This window comes from Phyllobates terribilis, unplaced genomic scaffold (assembly GCF_046119375.1).
Source record: "Phyllobates terribilis strain yellow unplaced genomic scaffold, ASM4611937v1 Scaffold_1__5_contigs__length_1240528914, whole genome shotgun sequence".
Taxonomy (NCBI): domain Eukaryota; kingdom Metazoa; phylum Chordata; class Amphibia; order Anura; family Dendrobatidae; genus Phyllobates; species Phyllobates terribilis.
In genome coordinates this window covers 386,375,061-386,395,438 of record NW_027362761.1, presented here as the reverse complement: position 1 = coordinate 386,395,438, position 20,378 = coordinate 386,375,061, and the positions used below count along the sequence as shown (strand labels likewise).

Below are 20,378 nucleotides of genomic sequence, written 5' to 3'. Positions count from 1 at the left end.
ACTTCTCCAAATGTGCTTTTGCATACCTCAGCCGACTCTGTTTGTGGCGTGCTTGCAGAAACGGCTTCTTTCGCATCACTCTCCCATACAGCTTCTCCTTGTGCAAAGTGCGTTGTACAGTTGACCGATGCACAGTGACACCATCTGCAGCAAGTTGATGCTGCAGCTCTCTGGAGGTGGTCTGAGGATTGTCCTTGACTGATCTCACCATTCTTCTTCTCTGCCTTTCTGATGTTTTTCTAGGCCTGCCACTTCTGGCCTTAACAAGAACTGTCCCTGTGTTCTTCCATTTAGTTACTATGTTCCTCACAGTGGAAACTGACAGGTTAAATCTCTGAGACAGCTTTTTGTATCCTTCCCCTGAACAACTATGTTGAATAATATTTGTTTTCAGATCATTTGACAGTTGTTTTGAGGAGCCCATGATGCCACTCTTCAGAGGAGATTCAAACAGGAGAACAACTTGCAAGTGGCCACTTTAAGTAGCTTTTCTCATGATTGCATACACCTGGCTATGAAGTTCAAAGCTCAATGAGGTTACAAAACCAAAAAAAGGGCTTTAGTAAGTCAGTAAAAAGTAGGTAGGAGAATTTAAAACAAGAAAATGATAAGGGTGCCCATACTTATGCACCTGTCAAATTTTGTTTGAATGCAGATTGCACATTTTCTGTTAGTACAATAAACCTCATTTCAAGGCAGAAACATTACTGTGTCCAACAGTTATTACATATGTCAAAGTGAAATAGCTGTTGCAAAAACACCAATTTTTATAAAACATTAAGCTTAAGATTAATAGGGGTGCCCAAACTTTTTCATATAACTGTATATGTGTATGACATTAAATTATATTAAATGCTACATTGTATGCTTGTATTTTAGAGTTCTCTATATATGTGTATGATATGAAATTCTATTATATCAGTTACTTTATGTTTCCATTTTATAGTACTCTGTATTATATATGTAAGATATGAAATTATATTCAATGCTACATGATATGCTTGCAATTTATAGTAGCATATATGGTAAATGTATAAGACATGAAATGATATGCTCGATTTTATAGTAGTTTATATAGTATATTTGCATATGATATGAAATAATATTTAATGCTACATTAATTGCTTACATTTTATAGTTCTTGTATGTGATGGTATGAAATTATATTAATTATCAATTACTATATGTTTCCATTTTATAATACTCTATATATGTGTATGATATGACATGATGTATTAGCTTGTTTCCATTTTATAGTACTATATTATATGTATATGACACAAAATATATTCAATGCTACATGACTTGTTGCATTTTCTATGTGCTATGTATATGCTATGACATGATATGCTTATAATATAATAATATTTTTTATTTAAATAGCGCCAACATATTCCGCAGCACTTTACAATTAAGGCTGCTTCATTGCAGCCTTGTCTAGCTTTCCTTGTATACAGCCCTGAATACATCTGATGTATGGGGTGTCCTGGTGTGCAACCCTTATGGGGGTGTCCTGCTGTGCAGTCCCTGTGAGGTGTTCTGCTGTGCTGTCCCTATGGGGTGTCCTGCTGGGCTGTCCCTATCGGGTGTCCTGCTGGGCTGTCCCTATGGGGTGTCCTGCTGTGCAGTCCCTATGGGGTGTCCTGCTGTGCAGCCCCTATGGGGTGTCCTGCTGTGCTGTCCCTATGGGGTGTCCTGCTGTGCAGTCCATATGGGGTGTCCTGACGTGTAGTCCCTATGGGGTGTCCTGATGTGAAGCCCCTATGCGGTGTCCAGATGTGAAGCCCCTATGGGGTGTCCTGATGTGCATTCCCTATGGGGTGTCCTGGTGTGCAGTTCCTATGGGGTGTCCTGGTGTGCAGCCCCTATGGGGTTTCCTGCTGTGCAGCCCCTATGGGGTGTCCTGCTGTGCAATCCCTATGGGGTGTCCTGGTGGGCAGTCCCTATGGGGTGTTCTGTTGTGCTGTTCCTATGGGATGTCCTGCTGTGCAGTTCCTGTGGGGTGTTCTGCTGTGCTGTCCCTATGGGATGTCCTGCTGTGCAGTCCCTATGGGGTGTCAAGCTGTGCAGTCCCTATGGGGTGTCAAGCTGTGCAGTCCCTATGGGGTGTCCTGCTGTGCAGTCCCTATGGGGTGTCAAGCTGTGCAGTCCCTATGGGGTGTCCTGCTGTGCAGTTCCTGTGGGGTGTTCTGCTGTGCTGTCCCTATGGGATGTCCTGCTGTGCTGTCCCTATGGGATGTCCTGCTGTGCAGTCCCTATAGGGTGTCCTGCTGTGCAGTCCCTATGGGGTGTCCTGCTGTGCAGTCTCTATGGGGTGTCCTGGTGGGGTGTCCTGCTGTGCAGTCTCTATGGGGTGTCCCGCTGTGCAGCCCCTATATACAGTACTAACCAGGCAGATGCAGCTGATCCAGCCCTGGGCTCACTGCCCCCTGCTCCGCAGTGTGGGCATGTGCCATGTAGTAGGTCCCCACGCACGGGGGGTATTGGGGTGGCACCTCCAGTAAGCACATGGGCTGCTCCCCTCCCACATGACAGGAGCACAGGGCTGCAGCATCTTCATCCAGGCTGTGCAGCAGGCGGCTCCCCTGTGTTCCTATGGAGACACCACGCCGAGGATGACGGGGGGCACGGCTGCTGGTCAGGGAGCCCTCACTGAAGACTGGCGAGTCACAGGCGAGCTGGCAGGTCTGGGTGGGCACAGGGACTGATCAGCAGCCAGGGGTGTGGAGGCTGCTGGCTGGGAGCAGAGGGAGAAGGTGGAGCGGGAGGAGGAGGAGGATCGGCAGCTGCAGCGTGGGGCTGGGAGGAGGTGCGAGCAGTGACAAGCTGGCAGCCCAGACACCGCTGCTGCTCCGCAGGCTGCTCCTGCTCTCCTGCCCGGCAACTTTTACTCCAGCTCTCAGCCAGGGAACCTGCGCCCAGTCCCAGGAGCAGCCGCTGCCGGGATTACCAGAGATTTACTCCCAGGCTGCACTGAAGAATGGCTGTGAGGTCCCGGAGACCCTGGATGAGTGTGGTAGTGGGATTAATCCTGGGATTTACTGCTGCCTCCTGGCTCATCGCCCCCAAAGTAGCTGAGATGAGCGAAAAGAAGAGAAGGTCTAATGTCTGCTCCTTCTACACTAGAGAGAGGCACCAGACAGGGCAACATGGGGGCAGGGGTAGCCCCAGCAGGGATGACCCTGGCCATGGGAAAGATGTAGTGCCACCCAGCACTCCAGCCTCTAGACCTGATGAAGAAGACCCAAAGAAGAACACCAACAACAGCAGCAGACACAGGGTTAACCACAATGGAAGTGGGGACTGGGGTCCCCCAGAGGAGAGCCAGAGACACTTCCTCTATGTCGGGGTTATGACAGCTAAGAAGTACCTGGATACCAGGGCAGTAGCAGCCTACAGGACCTGGGCACCTTATATCCCAGGGAAAGTGGAGTTCTTCTCCAGCCAGGGCTCAGAGGAGATCCAACTGCCCGAACCTGTGCCAGTCATCTCCCTGCCTGGGGTGGACGACTCATACCCTCCTCAGAAGAAGTCCTTCATGATGATCAAGCACATGCATGACAAGTACCTGGATAAATATGAGTGGTTCATGAGGGCTGATGACGATGTGTACATCAAAGGCAAGTACTTGGCCCCTAGTGTCACATTATAGGATAGGGACATAGAGGGGGTTACATAGAGGAGACCCCCAACTCAGATTAATCTGTATGTGCAGGAGCTTCTTGTCCTCAGTACACAAGATCTGGGCATGGAGCAATGTAGTCAGGACTAGTTCAAGAGTTTATGTCCAACTCAATACACATCAATCATAGTGATCTAGTGTAACTGCACCTGAGGCTCCATAAGTGGAAATTATGGAACAGAACCTAAAATATTATAATATAGAAGGATCGGGAGTAGTAAAACCAATGAAAATGTACTCAATATGTCTAAAAGATTTTTAGGGGATTCATTCATTGATTGTAAGGCACATTTAACACTGGAGACAACTGTCAGCCTCAATCATAATGATCACACCTATTGTTTTTGGGACCTTCAGAAATGTTGAAAAATTTTACTTCTCTAGAAAGGTACATGGGCGCCCCCATGATTTTATGTGACAGAACAGGGGTTTATCTTGTAGGATGAGGACCCACCATGTTCCAAAGTAAATTATATAATCCTTATTCCTAAATTCTTGCCTTGCTCCCCAGGCTCTTACATTTTGGTGGAAAAATGCAGAAAATGTCTCTGTAAAATAATCCAGGCATCAACTTACAAATATGCATCACCGTCTATAACAGCATTTTGTAGGCCAAGCCATGGTTAAAAATGTATGAAGAAGGAATTTTCCAGCATAAGGAGTAATGGTAAAAGCAGAGTATTTAGTTAGTATAGCAGTGACAAGAACAAGTGATGCCTGAGGTCACACCACAAAGAGTCTGTATGCTGAGACCAGCTGAGTCAAGGGAAAGAAAGTCTTGATTCATTGTTTCTTCCATCAGTCAGGGGAGCGCTTCAATGACAATTTCAATTGATCAACTTCACAGCTTGTCTTGTAGGGTCATCAGGCACTGGAATACCCTCACTGACAAAATAGAGCCTGTTTACTAACAGATAGCGCTGTTTGATAACACATTGTGATGTTGTCATAACAGTTTCGAAAAGTAGCAACTCGTAATGAAGACTCAATAAAAGGTTGTAGTAATTATGTATCCAGTGCTGACATAGTGCACAACAGTATACAGAGTCTATGTATAGTACAAGGAACGTAACTGGATGCCTTCACCAGGGAGGCTAACTGTCTAATTTTCCTAAATGAAGAACTCACATGAGGGCTAAATTAATCAATAGTTAAATTATTGGCAGTGGCTCAGTGGTTAGCACTGTTACTTTGCAGTGCTGGGTTCCTGGGTTTAAATCCCACCGAGGACAATATCTACAAGGAGTTTGTATGTTCTCCTAGTTGTTATGTGGGTTTCCTCCAACACTCCAAAAACATACTGATAGGGAATCTAGATTGTGAGCCCCAATGGACAGTGTTGATAATATCTGCAAATCTGTGGAATTAATGGTGCTATAAGCAAAGCATAATAAATAAATGACTTCTCTGTTGTATAAGGCAGTAGTTTGGCACCCACAAAGGTCTACGGGCCCATATTGTACCTCTATATGACTGTGATGTTATACATTTTTTTCCTCCTAGAATGGAAATAAATCTTATATGTTCCACTGGATGTGGAATACAGATATATTGTCCCTAGTGAGTTCTAGGACAGAATATCCTGGGATATGATGCCCACATAGGCACCATATGGCAGCACATGGAGGAGTGCCCATGACTTCATAGTTTGGAATTAAAGTGACTCTGTAGTACCGGGAGGAACATAAGACGGACACAGGAGCTCCACATCTTATTCTGGTCATATTTGATCCAAGGGGCGCAGTGTTGCATAGCTTTTCTGTATGCTGCCATCAGTGCATTTACTGACCACTTGTATCCTTCCCGTGAACATATGGCCTTTCTTCGTGTTCTGTCTTTCTTAAATCCTGCCATTTTCAACGTTCAGTGACATTGAGACGCACACTTTTATTGTGAGTAAACCAATTATTAGCATTGAACTACTGTTGCAGTGGCTTAAAAAGGGCCAATCCGGTGCGGTTTACTAGATCTCATTAGCACCATGCTGTCAGTTCACTGAGGGGATTGAGCGAGATGGTTCTTGTGTAAACAGTCCTGTGCACACATAGAAGGGAATGTCATGGTTTACGTTCTGCAGCCACAATACTACATATTGCTGGTCCATAAAAGAAAGAACAAAAAAAGACATTGTAGACTTGGCAGAAAATATAATAATGTGTTTGAGGTGTCCATAGATTTAGGGCACGTTCACATGATAAGCTATTGGTGAGTTTTTTAAGCTGCATATTTAAAACAATTCAAATAACCTATTTTATGTAATAAGTGCAGAAAATCTGTAACATTGAAAACTCACAGTGGGAACATAGCCTTACAGAGCTATTCCACTTCAAGCGTTAGACCGTGTTCACACGTAACGTAAATACTGTGTTTTTCTACTGTTTTTTTTTTTTTTTTCCTGCAGAAAATTGTCCAAGCGAAGTGGATATGATTTCATGAAAATTCATGTTCACTGTGCATTTAAAGACACCATTAAACTGTGCGTTTGTTTCTTGGTGCTTTTTTTTCCCTATAGGGAGCCTGAAAAGCGCAGTTGTGCTTTTAAAGAGGTTGTTCCATTTCAGGTAATGTTTGGCCCCGGCTGCAATTTGTCTAAAAAATAACCAACCATGCTGTACTCACCTTCCTTTGGGTCCATAAGCGAGTATCTGCTGTTACTCCTACTGTTCAGCCAGGGGCGTACATAGAAATCATGGGGTCTCATTGAAGAAGTTCTAATTGCACCCCCCCAAAAAAAAAAAAAAGAAAAAAAGAAAAATCAAAACTTAAATAATTGTCGGGGTCACAGAAGATCAGATCTCACAACTTTCCAGCCTTTACATAGTAATTTTCCTCCTGCTGAAGTCTTAGATTCCTCATTCATTGTCCCCATAAAGTATGATAATAATAATCTTTATTTTTATATAGCAGCAACATATTTCACAGCGCTTTACAGACATTATTGGCACTGTCCCCATTGGGGCTCACAATCTATATTCCCTATCAGTATGTCTTTGGAGTGTGGAAGGAAACCGGAGAACCTGGAGGAAACCCACGCAAACATGGGGAGAACATACTAACTCCTTGCAGATGTTGTCCTTGGTGGGACCCCAGCGAGACAAGGCTGCAGTGCTAATCACTGAGCCACCGTGCTGCCGCACAAACAAAAGTGCCCCCCAAACACAGTATTATACCCCCATGGTGAATTTCTCCACATTAGCCTCCCCATGCACAGTATAATGACCCTACTGTACCCCACCTCAACTCCCAACGCAAGTATGGTGACCCCAACACCGTATGATCCCCTAACTGTGACCCCCACACAGCCCTCCATGCAGTATAATGGGCCTACATACAGTATGAAAACCCGCACTAGCCCTCCAAACAGTAAGATGGACCCCACACAAACCTTCACACTGTATAATTGCTTGCACATAGTATAATGGCCCCACATAACCCTCCAAATATTATAATACACCCCCCATGGTCCTCCATGCAATATTATTCACCCACCATGGTCCTCCATTCAATATAATGCACTCCCATGGTCCTCCACGCAATATAATGCTGCCCTCATTGTCCTCCATATAGTATAATGCAACCCCATAGGGCATAGTGTGGCCCCCATAGGGCAAAGTGCAGCCCCCATAGGGCATAGTGCAGCCCCCATAGGGCATAGTGCAGCCCCCATAGGGCATAGTGCGGCCCCCATAGGGCATAGTGTGGCCCCCATAGGGCAAAATGCAGCCTCAATTCTCCAGTAATATGGGAATCACATACTCACTGATTTAAAAAAAATAAATAAATACACACTTACCGGACGCTCCTTGTTCCCCCGCTGCTTCAGTCTCTGCAGCGCGTCTCTCTTATCAGCTCCACTGCCTGACCCAGTGGCGCGATGAAGTGATGTCATTGCTCCACTGCGTCAGACGCAGAGGGGGAATGATGGGAGAGGGAGTGTCACATTACGCTTCCACCTCCATCATTGCTTTCAACTGTATCGTCATCTGCCGATACAGTTGAATGCGGGTTAGGGCGGCGGTACTGGCTGTGCGGGGGGGTACCCGATGCAGTGGGGGGAGCCCGATGCAGTGGGGGCCCGATATCGGGCCTCCCCGGCTCACAGGCACCATAGCAGTGCCGTGGTCTGTCGCCATTGGCGGTACGCCACTGTGTTTAGCATTGGTGAGATTAGCGGCCCTTAAGGGGTCTACACTGGCAGAGCCGCTGAGCACACTGATTGGCTGCCGCACTGTCAACGTGATGTCCACACCGCAGCTAATGCCAGACACAGGAAGCAGCAGTGGAGGCTCACTGGTGGACCCGGGGAAGGTGAGTATAGCACAATATGTTGTTTTTTAACAAACTGCAGCCAGGGCTTAAAAAATGAACGAAAAAACAATGCTTCCATTCTGCACCAAAAACACTTAAAAAATGGGGAAAATGCATAAAAAAAAATTGTAGCAAAAATGCAATAATCATAGAAGATTGGTATTGTTTTTTTTGGTGCGAACACATGCAGAAGGCATGTGGATAAAAAGAGTAGACAATGTCAGCATGTACAACACATGTGGCCCAATAGTGACATATATCCTATCAATTTGTGTTTAGAGGGCATCTGATCACTATGACCCCAAAGGTGCCTACAACTATTAGTCACTCACCAATAAGGTGGGGATGGTGCTGATTCCTCATAAGCCTCTTCTTTCTACATATTGCTGGGGTTCTCAACAATCAAATTTCCACCAATCAGAGATAATTGATATGTTATCAATTATAATACAAATTGTTAATAATAATAATAATAATAATATTAATGTCAGTGATAATAAAAATCATTGAAAGATCAAAATCTATTAGGTTTGCAGATTTTGATTGGTTGATTGATTGCTAATTGTTGCCTTGTATTTTGATGGCAATAATATTCATTTAATGTTAGGCATATACAAAGATCATGTGCCGGCCTTCTATGGTAAACATAGAATGGCCGTTTTTTTATTTTTTGAGACTTTCAAGGTGAAAAAAAATACTACTTTTTTCACAATGACACTGGAGTATAATTAATATTTACCCGTTCTGTTTTCTACAACTTAGATTCTATGAGTGAGGGCTCACTCACATGAGCGTATACATCAGACAAGTGCTATCTGATGCTTTATCGGATAGCTCTCGGACCAATGTTATTCAGTGGGGCAGTGCTGATGCTGAATCTGACAGTGAAAAAAATTGCGGCATGCTGTTATTTCACTCTAAAATCCATTCAAGTCTGTGGTGGGTGGAAAACATTGGACTGCACTCGGATGACATCTGAGTGCAGACTGATTTGCCCGACTGACAGAATGGAGAAGATGGGGACATTTGTTCTCCAGCTTCTCCTCACAGAGTGCTCTGATCTGCCATCTGAGAGCATCGGATCAAACTATGCTGACACTCGGATCAGTGTCATTAGCAAAATCGGCCCTATTCACTTGGATGCCAGAATCGACGGCCGTCTGACCCTAGCTTACGTGTCAGAATTTCTAGCAAGTTCGCATTAAAAGTGTCAGCCAAAGTTCCCTCATAAACCAACAACGATGCACAAAGTAACCCTAGAGGTGGAAAAGCTCCCTCATAAGTCAATAACAGGTTGCCCTAGTTTCTGAAAAGTGAGCACCCTAAAGATACAGACAAAATATACCATAAACCAAATATCTCTATAAGTCTATTGTAAGAGCCACAGCCCAAAGCCAAAAATAAATAAAAGCAGGGAGCAGAGTTCCTCCTTAAATCAAAGGTAAGAGGCCAGGTTCCACTTTACTGTGCGATCTTAGTAGAACTCTGCCCTCTGTGCTGTAGCCCACTCCTCACTTGTCTGGGGGGCTGCTTCCCATTTATTGTCCATCTTCTACTTAGGTAATGATATGGTTAAGTCCTTGCTGTAAACCGGCAAATATGCAGTTATATAGCCACACTGACAGTACATACACCATAAGTTTACAGTAAAAAATATATACGGTATATATATAACTATTCTCCAAATCAATATTTGTGCATGTCACCAATAATTTTACATACACTCCTTATTATTGTGATTGCACCTCATGACAGTGTGCTGAGATATCGATCATCCATGTTCAGAATTGTGCGTGTTGCTGCAATACATGGACCCTTTATGATGTTCTATTCTTTGTATTCGATTTGTTGGTTTCTTACCTTTTTTATCAAATGCCCATCAACAACATTAGAATTGCATGTAGAACTGCAAGTCTCAGCACAGATAATATAGTCTTATGTAAATATATAGCAAACATAGAAAAGCAAAAAAAAACAAAACAAAAAAAAACAATTTTCAAACATTGCACAAGATATCCAGTAATGAGTGACCCCCAGTAAGGGTCCTACACGTGGTACCTCTATGAGGTGCCATACTCCCCCTATGAAGTAGGTTCTTGACAAGTAATACTGTACCTGTGGAGTATAGCATGCATTAAAGAAAGGCATTCTTCTTTCTCCAGGATCCCATATAAATCTTAGAGTAACAAAAAATGTTTCAGTATTAAATTGTAGACACATGACCCCCATAGCAGCTATGGACATCATATTACATATCTACATGAGATGGATCCACTGTGCTGCTGCTCACAAACTAAAAGAATCTTGAGGAAATTGCTAGTCTTAAAGATGGTAATTGTACCGTCAAAGATGCACTTGTTATTTTACAGCTAAAATAACAAGGGTTCATGAAGAATTGCAGTCACTGAGTTGCAGTTTATAAATGAGTTTGTAGCCAGAACAGACAGTAGTTCGCAGATAGATAAATACCTAATAAATCACGTTTGGTGCAGAGGCACAATTTTAATTCGATTAAAAAAATTGATTAGAATTTTTTATGGCACCTCTCATTTAACTTACTTCTTAGTGCCCTAAACTATGCAAAAGTCTGTAGATCTTTGTTTATAGGTGTGTGTGTGTATATACAGTACAGACCAAAAGTTTGGACACACCTTCTCATTTAAAGATTTTTCTGTATTTTCATGACTATGAAAATTGTACATTCACACTGAAGGCATCAAAACTATGAATTAACACATGTGGAATTATATACTTAACAAAAAAGTGTGAAACAACTGAAAATATGTCTTATATTCTAGGTTCTTCAAAGTAGCCACCTTTTGCTTTGATGACTGCTTTTCACACTCTTGGCATTCTCTTGATGAGCTTCAAGAGGTAGTCACCGGAAATGGTTTTCACTTCACAAGTGTGCCCTGTCAGGTTTAGTAAGTGGGATTTCTTGCCTTATAAATGGGGTTGGGACCATCAGTTGTGTTGTGCAAAAGTCTGGTGAATACACAGCTGATAGTCCTACTGAATAGACTGTTAGAATTTGTATTATGGCAAGAAAAAAGCAGCTAATTAAAGAAAAATGAGCGGCCATCATTACTTTAAGAAATGAAGGTCAGTCAGTCCGAAAAATTGGGAAAACTCTGAAAGTGTCCCTAAGTGCAGTTGCAAAAACCATCAAGCGCTACAAAGAAACTGGCTCACATGAGGACCGCCCCAGGAAAGCAAGACCAAGAGTCACCTCTGCTTCTGAGGATAAGTTTATCCGAGTCACCAGCCTCAGAAATCGCAGGTTAACAGCAGCTCAGATTAGAGACCAGGTCAATGCCACACAGAGTTCTAGCAGCAGACACTTCTCTTCAACAACTGTTAAGAGGAGACTTTGTGCAGCAGGCCTTCATGGTAAAATAGATGCTAGGAAACCACTGCTAAGGACAGGCAACAAGCAGAAGAGACTTGTTTGGGCTAAAGAACACAAGGAATGGACATTAGACCAGTGGAAATCTGTGCTTTGGTCTGATGAGTCCAAATTTGAGATCTTTGGTTCCAACCACCGTGTCTTTGTGCGATGCAGAAAAGGTGAACGGATGGACTCTACATGCCTGGTTCCCACCGTGAAGCATGGAGGAGGAGGTGTGATGGTGGGGGGTGCTTTGCTTGTGACACTGTTGGGGATTTATTCAAAATTGATGGCATACTGAACCAGCATGGCTACCATAGCATCTTGCAGCGGCATGCTATTCCATCCGGTTTGCATTTATTTTCAACAGGACAATGACCCCAAACACCTCCAGGCTGTGTAAGGGCTATTTGACCAAGAAGGAGAGTGATGGGGTGCTATGCCAGACGACCTGGGCTCCACAGTCACCAGACTTGAACCCAATCGAGAGGGTTTGGGGTGAGCTGGACCGCAGAGTGAAGACAAAAAGGCCAACAAGTGCTAAGCATCTCTGGGAACTCCTTCAAGATTGTTGGAAGACCGTTTCCGGTGACTACCACTTGAAGCTCATCAAGAGAATGCCAAGAGTGTGCAAAGCAGTCATCAAAGCAAAAGGTGGCCACTATAGAACCTATAATATAAGACATATTTTCAGTTGTTTCACACTTTTTTGTTAAGTATATAATTCCACATGTGTTAATTCATAGTTTTGATGCCATCAGTGTGAATGTACAATTTTCATAGTCATGAAAATACATAAAAATCTTTAAATGAGAAGGTGTGTCCAAACTTTTGGTCTGTATTGTATATATACAATGCGCTGTGGGCGGCGGTATACTGCGGGGAGCGGGCTCGCTCCCCGCAGTATACTGAGCTGCCAGGACCTGCGGTGACATCAGGTATCAGCTGATTGGTCACGTGACCGATCAGCTGATACCTGCGGTGACGTCAGCGATCAGCTGATTGGTCACATGACCGATCAGCTGATGCTCACGTGACCTCACCGTGGCAACCTTCAGAAGAAGGTTACCGTGGTGGTAAGTTCAGTGGGGTTGATCAGCTGATGAACCCCAGTGACCTACTGCAGCAGCATGTATACTGACAGTTATGATTTTACACCCCTGTCAGTATACAGTGCTGTATTCTACATCTGTGACATCAGTGATTGCTGATGTCACAGCTGTAGAAGTGACCCAGATCGCCGCGGGACACTCGTTGGCGGTATGTGGACTTGGTCTTTGACGATGGCTTTGTGGAGGCGTACAATAGTTGTTGTGTTTTTTAAAACAGTGTGTTTTTTATTTCATTAAAATACTTTATTCTGGCCGTGTTTTTATTAAAAAGGCGGCTATTTTACTACTCGGTTAGTAATGGGGGCATCTTATAGACGCCCTCCATTACTAACCTGGGCTTCATATCAGCCGCCAATACAAGGCTGACGTGAACCCCAACCCCATTACCCCACTTGCCACCGCTACAGGGCAGTGGGAAGAGCGGAGGCTAAGCGCCAGATTTGGCGCATCTTATGGATGCGCCATTTCTTGGGCTGCTGAGGGGTGATATTAATAGCCGCGGAGGGGGCTAGTATCCATGGCCCCTTCCATGGCTATTAATATCAGCTGTCTAGTTTAGCCTTTTCTGATTAGATTTTATAGGGGGATCCCACGTCAATTTTCTTCTGGGGTCCCCCTGTTATCTAGCCAGTAAAGGCTAAACAAACAGCTGTGGGCTGATATTAACCCCTTTCCGACGATGTCAGTAATAATACGTAGCTGCGCCCTGGGACTTATGGACCAGCTACGTACTCTTACACGTGCGGCGATCACGCCCGCACACAAGCGGCACATTAACCGCCACAATGCTGCGATCGAAGTCAATCGCAGCATTGCGGTGGCAAGGGGGGGGTTGATCGCTATACTCACCTGTCGGCGTCCCGTGGTATCTGCGGCTGCTTCCGAATGTTGACATGATGACCTAATGTCGTCATGACAACATCCGGGTCACCAGGAGGCAGGACGTTACTTTGGTCATGCGCAGTGCATGACCAAAGTAATATCTCCCCTATGTGCAGCGCTGACAGGCTGCATAGCATAGGGAGCTGCTGCTCTCTATGCCATGCTGCCGATTAGGCTGCAAAAAGGGAAAGTCCCATAGTGGGACATAGTGTAAAAGTTAAAAAAAAGTAGGAAAGTGAAAAAAAAAAAAAAAAAATTGTAAAAATATATATAAAAAAAAAGTGAAAAAAATAATCCCCAAAAAATAAAAATATATTGAACCCATAATATTTATTTATTATGAAAAAAATAAAGCAATAAAAGTACTCATATTTGGTATCGCCGCATCCGGAACGACCTGACCTATAAAACTGTCCCACTAGTTAACCCCTTTAGTGAATACGGTTAAAAAAACAAACAAAAACAAAGCAAAAAACAATGCTTTATCATCATACCGCCAAACAAAAAATGGAATAACACGCGATCAAAAAGACGAATGTAAATAAAAATGGTACCTCTGAAAACATCTTCTTATCCCGCAAAAAACAAGGCACTATAAAGCTCCATCATCCGAAAAATAAAAAAGTTATAGCTCTCAGAATGAAGCGATACAAAAAAATTATTTTTTCTAGAAAATAGTTTTTATTGTGTAAAAGCGCCAAAACATAAAAAAACTATATAAATGCGGTACCGCTGTAAACGTACTGACCTGAAGAATAAATCCACCTTATCAATTTTACCTCACGCAGAGCGGCATAAAAAAAAACCATAAAAACAATTCCGGAATTGTTGTTTTTTGATTATTCTGCCTCCCAAAAATCAGAATAGAAAGAGATCAAAAAATGTCACATGCCCGAAATTGGTACCAATAAAAACGTCAACTTGTCCCGCAAAAAACAAGCCGTCACATGACTGTCAGCCAAAATATGGAAAAATTATAGCTCTTAAAATATGGTGATTCAAAAACTAGTCATTGCAAAAAAAAGCGTCTTTTAGTGTATGACAGCTGTCAATCATAAAAACCTGATATGAATCTGGCATCGCTGTAATCGCACCGACCCAAAGAATAAAGTCGTCTAATCACTTATACCACACAAGGAACGGTGTAAAAAAATAAACTCTAGGGTTAGGGTTGTATTAGGGTTGGGGTTAGGGTTGTGCTAGGGTTAGTGTTGTGTTAGGGTTAGGGTTGTGCTATGGTTAGGGTTAGAGTTGGGTTAGGGTTGGGCTAGGGTTAGGGTTGGGCTAGGCTTAGGGTTAGGGTTGGGCTAGGGTTATGGTTGGGGTTAGGGATGGGGTTGGGGTTAGGGTTGGGCTGGGGTTAGGGTTGGGCTAGGGTTAGGGTTGGGGTTGGGATTTTTTTCAAAAGTAAAGAAAAAAAAAAAGATGACGATTTGGTGACCAGTGTTGAGCGCAAGTGCTCGCTACTTGAGTTTGCATCGGGTGCTTGTGTATGCACTGAGTATCGTGGGTGTTCGAGTGACATGCTCGAGTCTCTGCCCCATATGCTTCGCGGACAAAAAGAACGTTGCTGGGATTGCCTGTCATGCACGAGCAATCCCCGCATGTTTTTTTCTGGGTGTCTAACAACCGTGAAACATGCGGGGCAGGGACTTGAGCATGTCACTCGAGCACCCGTGATACATGGTGCATACCCAAGTACCCAATGCAAACTCAAATAGAGAGCACTTGCGCTCAAGACTAATGACAACTTATTCAATATGATGACCTAATGTTATCAAATTCTGTCGTACATCTGGGTTCAAAATGTACACTATACCCCTTGATAAAATCCTTGAGGGGTCTAGTTTCCAAAGTGGAGTCAGTTGTGGGGGTTTCCCACTATTTAGGCACATTAGGGGCTCCCAAAATGCGACATAGCATCGCGCTCTCGATTCCAGCCAATTTTGTGTTCAAAAAGTCACACAGTGCTCCTTCCCTTCTGAACCCTGACGGGCACCCAAACAATGTATTTTCCCCACATATGGGGTATTGGCGTGATCAGGAGAAATTGCACAACAGTTTTTAGGTTCAAGTTTCTCCTTTTACCGTTGTGAAACTAAAAAAATTGGGGCTAAAAGACTTTTTGTGTAAAAAGTTAGATATTTTTATTTTCACGGCTTCATGTTATAAACTTCTGTGAAGCACCTGGGGGTTAAGGGTGCTCACCACACATCTAGATCAAAGTTCCCTGAGGGGTCTAGTTTTCAAAATGGTGTCACTTGTGGGGGGTAACACTGTTTAGGCACATCAGGGGCACATCCGCTAATTATTCAAGCAAATTTTACATTCAAAAAGTCAAATGGCGTCCAAGCAGTGGTTTTCCCCCACATATGGGGTATCTGCTTACTCAGGAGAGATTGCACAACAAATTGCATGGTGCAATTTCTCCTGTTACCCTTATGAAAATGCAAAATTGGGGGCTGAAAAACATTTTTGTGGGAAAAATGTGAAAATTTTATTTTCACGGCTCCATGTTATAAACTTCTGTGAAGCACCTAGGGGTTCAAGGTGCTCACAACACCACTTGATAAGTTCCCTGAGGGGTTTAGTTTCCAAAATAATATCACTTATGGGGGGTTTCTACTGTTTAGGCACATCAGGGGCTCTCTAAACGCAACATGGCGTCCGCTAATTATTCAAGCAAATTTTACATTGAAAAAGTCAATTGGCGCTCCTTTTCTTCTGATCCCTGCCGTGCGCCCAAACAGTGTTTTTTCCCCACGTAAGGGGTATCTGTGTGCTCAGGAGAATTTGCACAACAAATTTTGGGGTCCATTTTTTCCTGTTACCCCTGGAAAAATAAAAAAATTGGGGTCTAAAGTAGCATGTTTGTGAAAAAACTTAAATGTTCATTTTTTTCTTCCCCATTCCAAAAATTCCTGTGAAGCACGTGAAGGGTTAATAAACTTCTTGAATGTGGTTTTGAGCACCTTGAGGGGTGCAGTTTTTAGAATGGTGTCACTTTTGGGTATTTTCTGTCATAAAGGCCCCTCAAAGTCGCTTCAAATGTGATGTGGTCCCTAAAAAAATGGTTTCGCAAATTTTATTGTAAAAATTAGAAATTGATGGTCAACTTTTAACCCTTATAGCTCCCTAATAAAAAAAATTTTGGTTCCAAAATTGTGCTGATGTAAAGTAGACATGTGGGAAATGTTATTTATTAACTATTTTGTATGATATACAGTACAGACCAAAAGTTTGGACACACCTTCTCATTTAAAGATTTTTCTGTATTTTCATGACTATCAAAATTGTACATTCACACTGAAAGCATCAAAACTATGAATTAACACATGTGGAATTATATACTTAACTAAAAAGTGTGAAACAACTGAATATATGTCTTATATTCTAGGTTCTTCAAAGTAGCCACCTTTTGCTTTGATGACTGCGTTAGAACACTGCGTTTTGGAAGCAACAAAAATACGCTTCGTCCAAAGTGCTGCTTAGTGCTGATAGGGGGGACGTAGCGGCTAACGAACCAGCTGTGAGATGTTAATTATGGCCAATGACCGTGTTTGCAAATGGCACCTTCCCAGGCTAAAAATAGGAGCTCACAGCAGCCGCATAAATTAGATGAATAGAAATGCTATTGGGTGAAGATTGGGTGAATGGGACTAGCTGACACTTAGCTGTTTTGTTTGGTTATTACAAGGTGTCAATCAGACCTGTTCATGACCAAGCTTAATTAAAGTAAAGTAAAGAGTTAAATAAACACAAAGGCACAGAGTAAACACTTTATTTGAAATACAACAGACACATTATTTAATCATTCAAATTAACCGATATACTCACCCCAGTTCTGATGGTAATCCAGGGTTTAAGCAATGTCCCACCAAATAACATTATTTAACTCCAAAAAGCATTCATTGATGTACAAAAATGCATTAAAAACATGCGTTTTTCCTGCCAAGGAGATGCAGAAACGCACAGGAAATATCTGCTTCAAATACGCATTGTGCGCACATAGCTTTACAACGACTACAATTATTTTTAAGTAATGGTTTTGAGAGTTTTACTTTGGGTTTGAAAACATTTAAAACATTTTTAACATTTGTATTTGAGCTAGACATGGTGAGGTGTCAACTTCACTTCTTGGAATGTTTATATTTTACATTCTGTATCTGTATTGGCCATACCATAACTAAGCGACTGTTAGAATGGATCCCTTGGCTCGATCACATAAGGCAATGGGCTGGACTTCTTTTGTTAAAGGGAATTTGTCAGCAGGTTTTTGCTATGTAATCTGAGTTTAGTAAAATATATAGTAAGAGATTCCAATGATGTATCACTTACTTGGTGTAGGTTTTATAGTTACCTAGTTACATAAGTTAAAAAAAGACCTAGGTCCATCAAGTTCATTCTTTCTCTACCAATTATACATTTTCTGTCACAAAATTAACTATAACCCACAATGTTATGTGTATCGAGGAAATCGTCCAGCCCTTTTTTGAAAGCTGTTAATAGTGTCTGCCATTACTACCTCTTGTGGTCGGGCATTCCACAGTCCAACTGCTCTAACTGTAAAGAATCCTTTCCTATTTAGCTGTCGGAATCGCCTTTCTTCCACCCTTAATGAGTGCCCCTTGTTCTTTAGTATGGTCTTTAGAAGGAATAAGTCATGTGCTAGTCCTTTGTAGTGACCACACATGTATTTATACATATAAATAAGATCCCCTCTGAGGCGTCGTTTTTCTAAACTAAACAAGCTCAACTTTTCCAATCTCTCATCATATGAGAGACCTTCCATCCTGTAATAATCTAATTGCTGCCTTTGAACTGACTCTAACTTCTCAATACCCTTTTTAAAATGTGAAGGGGTAACAATATGTTGGGATCACAGGATTTTATCTCCCTTTTTATACACCCTAAAATTGTGTTTGCTTTTGTAGCTGCTCCTTGAGATTGAGTACTGCTGCTCAATTTACTTGTAATCAGAATAACCAAGTCTTTCTCCTGTCCTGTAGTCCCGAGTATACTCCCATTTAATGTACACTGCTCAAACATATAAAGGGAACACTAAAATACCACATCGTAGATATTATTGAATGAAGTATTCCAGTTGCATATCTTTATTCATTACATAGTGGAATACATTGAGAACAATAAAACATAAAAATGATCAATGTAAATCAAAATATCTCTTGGAGGTCTGGATTTGGAATGATACTCAAAATCAAAGTATAAAATCAAATTACAGGCTGATCCAACTTCAGTGGAAATTCCTGAATACAAGGAAATGATGCTCAGTAGTGTGTGTGACCTCCACGTCCCTGTATGACCTCCCTACAATGCCTGGGCATGCTCCTGATGAAGCGGCGGATGTTCTCCTGAGGGATCTCCTCCCATACCTGGATTAAAGCATCAGTCAACTCCTGGACAGTCTGTGGTGCAACGTGGCATTGGTGGATGGAACTAGACATGATGTCCCAGATGTTCTCGATTGGATTTAGGTCTGAGGAAGAGGCAGGCCAGTCCAAAGCATCAATGCCTTCTTCATTATGCAGGAACTGCTGACACACTTCAGCCACGAGGCCTAGTATTGTCATGCATCAAAAGTAAACAAGGGCCCACTGCACTTGCACATGTTCTCATAATGGGACTGGGGATCTTATCCCAGTACCTAATGGCAGTCAGGGTACCTCTGGCTAGCACGTGGAGGGCTGTGCGGCCCTCCAAAGAAATGCCTCCCCACAGCATTACAGACCCACTGCCAAACCGGTCATGCTGGAGAATGTTGCTGGCAGCAGATCGCTCTCCACAGCGTCTCCAGACTCTGTCATGTCTCTCACATGTGCTCAGTGTGAACTTACTTTCATCCCTGAAGAGCACAGGGCGCCAATGTGGAATCTGCCAATCTTGTTGTTCTCTGGCAAATGCCAATTGCCCTGCACAGAGTTGGGCTGTAAGATCAACACCCACTTGTGGACGTTGAGCCCTCATACCATCCTCATGGAGTCTGTTTCTGACAGTTTGAGCGGACACATGGATGGAAGTGGCCTACTGGAGGTCATTTTGTAGGGCTCTGGCACTGCTCCTCTTGTTTCTCCTTGCACAAAGGAGGAGGTAGCGGTCCTGATGCTGGGTTTTTGCCCTCCTAAGGCCCCCTCTACATCTCCTGGCCTGTCTTCTGCTATCTGCTCCATGCTCTGGACACTGTGCTGACAGACACAGCTACCCTTCTTGCCACAGCTCTCATTGATGTGCCATCCTGGAAGAGCTGTACTACCTATGCAACTTTTGAGGGTTGTTGACACTGCCTCATGCTACTAGAGCTCAGCTCTAGAGCTGAGAGCAATGACAAAATGGAAAAATGACCAAAACAACAGAAAAAAGTATGAGAACAGAGAAATGGTCTGTGGTCACCCACTGCAGAACCACTCCATTATAGGGGTTGTCTTGCTATTTGCCTATCATTTCTACCAGTTGTCGGTTCCATTTGCACAACAGCAGGTGAAATTGATTCACAAACAGTGTTGCTTCATAACTGGACAGGTTGATTTCACAGAAGTGTGATTGACTTGGAGTTACATTGTGTTGTTTAAAGAAGTTGTCCACTACTTTGACATTGATGCCCTACTTTGACATTGATGTTACTGCACATCCGCCTCCTATTCAATTGAATGGGACGCGGATGTGCACTTACAAGCGTTGGCCACTACAACTTGACAGCTAGGCACCGCAGGTAAGCACTTCTGGCTGGCGGCCGATGCTGCCGGCACCGATAACAGCGGATCGGCAGGGGTGCCACGTGCGGGACCCCGGCCCATCATCCATTGATGCCCTATCCTATGGATAGGGCATCAATGTCAAAGTAGTGGACAACCCCTTTAAGTGTTCCCTTTATTTTTTTGAGCAGTGTATATGCAGCAATTGGATTACTTCATCCTAAGTGCATTACTCTACATTTATCAACATTAAATCGTATTTGCCAAGTATTTGCCCATTCAGACATCCTATCCAG

The 20,378-nt window shown here is 43.1% G+C and overlaps 1 protein-coding gene across 1 annotated transcript in view; it reads left to right on the top strand.

Annotated features, from left to right (window-relative positions):
• Positions 1–2,512: 2,512 nt before the first annotated feature.
• The window catches only part of CHSY3 (chondroitin sulfate synthase 3), a 472,099-nt gene continuing 454,233 nt past the window's right edge, over positions 2,513–20,378 (top strand). Inside the window, exon 1 of the mRNA XM_073676516.1 lies at positions 2,513–3,620. Within this exon, the coding sequence (XP_073532617.1) occupies positions 2,981–3,620 (640 nt within the window). The 5' untranslated portion in view covers positions 2,513–2,980. The remainder of the gene's footprint in view (positions 3,621–20,378) is intronic.